General features: G+C 43.0%; 1 protein-coding gene across 1 annotated transcript in view; it reads right to left on the bottom strand.

Annotated features, from left to right (window-relative positions):
* Positions 1 to 2,639: 2,639 nt before the first annotated feature.
* The window catches only part of LOC103698389 (monocopper oxidase-like protein SKU5), a 42,638-nt gene continuing 39,277 nt past the window's right edge, over positions 2,640 to 6,000 (bottom strand). The window contains exons 8-9 of the mRNA XM_039116549.1: positions 3,284 to 3,483; positions 2,640 to 3,138 (exon numbers count right to left, since the gene is read on the bottom strand). Coding sequence (XP_038972477.1) covers positions 3,030 to 3,138; positions 3,284 to 3,483 — 309 coding nt within the window. The 3' untranslated portion in view covers positions 2,640 to 3,029. The remainder of the gene's footprint in view (positions 3,139 to 3,283; positions 3,484 to 6,000) is intronic.

Below are 6,000 nucleotides of genomic sequence, written 5' to 3'. Positions count from 1 at the left end.
GGCGAAGTATAGCCACCCTCCATCCGCCGGGTTTTTCTTTAACAGAAAACACCGGCGGAAAACACTCACCGAGGTCGGGATCCCATGTGCGAGACAAAGGGATAAAAACCCGATTATGGTCCTCCACGAGTTCGGAGCGAGCTGTGCTGGGACGGTCTGGGAACCACAGACCGGCCCAGAGCATCTCGCGATGAATCGCGATCCGACCTGGGGGCGGCCGCATTACCCTGTCCTCCGGCCCTGCGGTTTCGAGACGAAACCCGGGCTGGAAAAAGAACCGGGAGTGGATCAACTCCAGCTCCTCCCCCGACAAACTAGATCCGACTTCATCCGGACCAGAACCCATCTCTAAGGAAAAGCGCGGAGACAAAAGAGACGAAAAGAAAAAAGGAGGAAGAGGGAGAAACCCCCAAACTGACACAAGGGAGGAACCTACGGGGGGAGTCGCCGGAAATCGCTCCGAGCACCGCCGGTGAGGTTTTTGTTGAAGAAGGGGACGAAGGTGGAAACGGCGAAAAAGAGAGGGCAACTAGACAAGACTCCTCTTAGAGCTGGGGGGTTTAAATAGGCCCCTCTAACGGCCCAGATCGGCGGGTTCGGTTTCCACCCCCCGTCTGGATTGCGCCACGTGTCGGCCTCGAAGCTGAAGCACCGCATTCATCCCGGACCGATGCATCGAATACAAAATCGAGGCGCCGTCCCATCGGATCTCACGGCCTCATCATGAACCCGCAAGGCCGGACCGCCTCAAAAGACGAGCAAATACCACCCCCGCTCCCCTCATTTAATAAGCCCCAGGGACGCGTGGAGCACTGACGTAATCTCAGCCTCCCAAATCTCCGTTCGACCAATACGAGATTAAAAGCGTCCGACCTCGGATCATACCGCGTGTCCACTTCGAAAAACGAAACGACGTATTTATTCAAAAAGGGCGCCTCAACCACAAGATCGAGGCGCCGCCCCATCGAGTCCAGGGACCCCATCATAAGTTCGTCATATGAAACGACCTCGAAGGGCCAAAGGGCGCAACTTCCGTTATAAATGCTTCGAGATGCGTAAGGACGCAGACATAGACCAATTTCCCTCGGCCTCGGTAACCATAATAATGACTTCTACTTCCCGCGTCCGAGCTTGCAAGCGGCTCGAACTCGAAAGTCGGGGGGTAGTGTTGGGGGAATACAGTTTTCTTCCTAGTACATGGGGACCTCGCCACCAGAAGACCGCATGACGGCCGACCTTAGACGGCCGAGGTCAGCGTTCGACCTCGAAACTTCCGACCATCCGACCTCGGAACTTCCGACCTGGAGAACTCCCGACCTCAGAAGTCTGTCCTCACCGCCCACCTACCGCGGTTGTACCTTTCTGAAGTCTGGCCGGAGGCCATACCCTGCCACCGCCTCCAGCATTTAATACGCGTAATCTCTGTAAACCCACGGTTCACTCAACAATTAATGCATCTCTCCGGCTCACTCAACAATTAAGGCGTATCACAATTAATGCATATCTCCGGCTCACTCAACAATTAATGCACGTGGCTCCTATTACCTACGGATCCTCAGCTCTCCACGGCAAATCGGCTCAACAGGGTCCAGTCGGCCATGACAACTCTCTGATCCCGGCCTCACCTCCGACATCAATGCAATGATTCACCTGATCGCGCGCCAACTCAAGCAACGTGCTAAGTCGTACGATGGCATCGCCCTATCACATCACAGGTAACCTGACCCCCCTATAAAAATGGGACCCTTCCTTCCTGAGGAGGAGAGACTCAAAAAACTCGGAGAAAAACATATCTTCCTCCTCTAAAACAAAGCCTCCCCTCTGACTTAAGCATCGTAGGGCCGGCGCCGGAAGACCCGGCCACCGGCTTTTTTGCAGGCACCCCTACGGTGGACGCCGCTCGCCGACGGATCGCCACCCTCCTGAGCACACCGGAGCTCCCCCTCCTCAGCCGACAACCGCCTCCGGGTCCAATTTCCAGCAACAGTACTCATAAAGATGATCATTTTAATGTACCAAATTTGACAGCGAGCAGAAAGTATATGAGTTTTACAATAGATATGCATATAACATTTTTAGTATTCGGAAGAAAAAAAAAAGGTTCTTCAAAGGAATAGTTTAAATATTATAATATATTAAAGATATTTTTGTTACAAGGAGGGCTATTATAAGAACAAGAAATCCATGTATAACCCACCAAAATATCATTGATTAGATGAAAGGACTAGTTGGAAGGCGTATATGGCACTAAAATTTTGTAAGAAAGGTGTTTATCCAGCTTTGAGGCTGAACATAATCATTTTGTCACCACACCTAGAAAGCAACATCTTCTGAAATCACAAAAATAGATCATTGATGCTCACAATCATTAGTAGACATAGCAAATGCTCCAAAAGCAAGTCCTCGTAATATATGAACACCAAATAGACCTGGAACACAATTTTAGTTCTTTGTTTTTTCCTGTTCACTGTTGAATAATTCTGGTACTATAACAACTGGATAAAGCAAATTATGTAAGCATAAATACCAAAATCAATCAATATATGATCGAATTACTATTTCTTCCAGTGGAAAGCCGCACTCAAGTTAAAACTAGCAAAATTTGAGAAACACATTATAATGTCCGGTAGAATCATTGATAGGACGACCGCCAGCTGAATTCTGCTTAGAAATGCTGGCAAACATAACTAAGTTTAAAGGTACAGGGCATAAATACAAGATATTTCTAGTGGAGTTATTTTTTTGCCTAATATTAAAAAAATATACAACAATGACTTTTTTTTGTTATGCTGAAAATACAAATAACAGCAAACCACCGCCCACAATCATCATGGAAACACATTATCTAAAATCAACAGTTGTACAGGAGATATAAATGAAGAAAAATGTAATACTTGCATGCAATATGATTGCCTTGCATGTCTTTACCATGCTAAGATGAGTGCAACGCCAAAATAAACTACGAAAACTCATTTCTGATACATTCTTATCGGCATTCCCTTCCATAGACCACTGAGCTGCTGAAGTTGTCACAAGGAAAAGATACTGAGCCAAGAAATAAGAAACCAAAATAAAATCATTCTGCTTGATTTGGCAGCTGATGATGCTTCGGAATATCTAAATTTATGGGACTGCTCTCTGAAAGGAGAGACGACCAGGTGAATACAATTGCAGTTTGCATGAAGTGGTTAATAGTCACTTCATGATCAATGTTAAGAAGAAAAAGAATTTTATATGATTAAAATAAGATCCAGAGGTAGACAATGATGGATGTTAATCTTACTTCTGTAAGCTGGAGAGTGCACCACAAAATATAGCATTATCAGGTAGTAGAAGCTCAGTCTTGTTGCTCATTTCTGGATTAACCACACTTACATACACTTCCTGGCCCAGGTACCATCTGTCAAGATTCTGCACACGCAGATTCCACATGCCGACATTGTCAAGATAAACTAGGATGGCGGTCCATGCTCCAGAAAATACCTACACAAAAATCGGCAGGCTCACACAATTCTCTTAGCAATGAAAAGTCAAAAATACTTAAAGAAGAAACAGGCGTCAAACTTCAATGGAACAAAAGCAGAGATTTCACTCCTCCCATTTAGACCCAATTTATCAGATTCTTTCGTGAAAAGTGAACTCATAACTTTAGTTGATGACAAGAGTAAAAGCAGAAATAAAAAGAACCAAACAAGAGCAAAGAAGACCAACTTCAAAACAAGATAAGGCTACACAATGCAACAGCAGAAAGATTGTGAATGATGAAATGGACTGTTTAAATATCCAAACCTCAAGGGGGGGAAACTTGATGTTTAGCAGCACAGTCAATACATATGCACATACACAGCTCGGAAGGGATAAAGATTAATGATTAAGGAAAAAATTTCAAAATACATTGTAAATTCTGGTGTTGTGAAAAGACAAGTACATGCCAAACATGAAAGATGTACATTTAAAATGCTAATATTCCTTGATGATAGAAAGCATTCTCCATAGATCCAAGCAATATGAAGAAAATAAAATCCCCAAATAGTATGATCAATTGATGAGATAGCTACATGAGTTACTGTCATAGTATGACCGTACCAGACGGTACCGAGCGTACCGTACCAGTTCGGTACCGGTACAGATGGTGTTCCGACCGTCGATACGCAAAAAAAAAAAAAAAAACTCCATACCATACCGTACCGACACTATACTAGTGTGGCACCGATACGGAGTCCGGTACCGGTACGGCGAACCTTGGTTATTGTGCATTGCCAATGACGTACGCTTAAGGACTAAACATAACTAGAAAGATTGTGATTAATGTCAGAACATGGAAGAGAACACAAACAAACAAAGATACAAACAAAAGAAATTAATAATACAATAGGACTGTAGTCTGACAGCAAAGATACCGTAACCATAAGAAAAGCTGACATAACTGCTACTTAGCCAATTTAAAAATCTACACATTAAAAATACAAGTAGAGGAATTCAGAATTAAAGATACAAAGGTGATGGAGACAAAAAATATCAAGAAGGCTATGTCAAGGCCAAGTGCAAATAGAAAGTTACTAGTATTTAAGGTGTGCCATGCATGTGAAAAGCTTTTTCAAGTAAATGTTTGATAGTAGTTTTCCTTTTTGAAACTCTAAAAAGTTTAGACTTCTTCGTTCTAGAAATTCTTCCGTAATATTAACTGTTTGGTAGAGGTTTTCATTTTGAAACTCTTTAACTACTCATTCAATCCTTACCTATTCACTTAATTCTTATCTTTCTCACGTCATCACATGAGACCATTGAACAAATGACAGTCATTTAGGAGTTCCCATTATATATAGTAGAAATGATGATGTGTCAAAGTAGACAAACATGGACATAAACCTGCTATATATCGTATTCAATCTTGTTCGAATTGGCTCGTGGTTGGGCGCTCATGATGGGCCGATCCGACTGGATCCAATCTGATTTAAAATGAGGAAGAGGAGGGAAACAATTGGGCGGTCAAGAAACCACCCAAAACCGTTCAATGTAGTTAAAATATTCCCTTCTTTCTTCAGATCTCTCTGCTAGAAATAGAGAAACAAAGAAGAGTTCTCCATTGCCATAGGAAGACATGGCTATCGTGCAATGATTAGAGAAATTTCAGTTCCTGTGATTGTTCTAGAACCTGAGCAACTCTGGAGAGCTAGACCAAAACAGTGATTCAGTCCTAGATTTCCTTCATACTCTTGCAAGGTATGCACTTTCCTTGTTGTTGTTGTATTTCAAATCATTTTCTCATTAACAAAGCAACCAAAGAAAGTGGGCAGACTAAGTGAAGTGTGCTCTTATGGAGAAAGTATAATCACTAAGGCAAATGGAGTGACATGTCACAACAACATGGGACATGACTAATGCAAATTAAAGTGATGGACATGTAGATGAACATCAAAGACTTGTAATGGATTTTTTTACAGGAACTTTGTTCATGATATTTCCGCATAAAAAGCATGCATATAGGGATTAAAATATATATACTTGGCCATGATGGTGATTAGAGTTTATTTGATCCTCTTAGGAGAGACTGAACCCGCAAATGCACATGATCCTCTGAAAATCACTACCTACAACCGCTTCAATCCATGTGCTTTATCTTTGGAGGCTTTGCTTAGTGCTAAATATCCAGCAACTACAGGCTAAGAAGATGAACTACAAGAAGATCTTGTTCTATTGCTTTAGGACAAGCCTTCATCCTTCTTCCTCTCTTTTGTATTGAGGAAGTTCTCTTCTTTCCTCCCTCTCTTTCTCTCTCTCTATTTTTCTCACGCCAAGGTTTTTCACCTGATCACAAACCCTAGACTGCCTCCTGAAGGATATATAGAAAAGGGATTGCCAAGGTTTCTTGGGCGCCTCCAACTAGGGCATCCAATAGTCCTAGTTGGACTCGGGAGGGGAGGCCATTACTTGGGATCTCCTCCTATATGATGTCGGGCTATAGAGAAAGGGAGGGGCGGCCCTGCATGAGCAGTCGCC

The sequence above is a fragment of the Phoenix dactylifera genome, unplaced genomic scaffold, assembly GCF_009389715.1.
Source record: "Phoenix dactylifera cultivar Barhee BC4 unplaced genomic scaffold, palm_55x_up_171113_PBpolish2nd_filt_p 000101F, whole genome shotgun sequence".
In the NCBI taxonomy this organism is placed as follows: Eukaryota; Viridiplantae; Streptophyta; class Magnoliopsida; order Arecales; family Arecaceae; genus Phoenix; species Phoenix dactylifera.
This window is presented reverse-complemented; position numbering and strand designations above follow the sequence as displayed.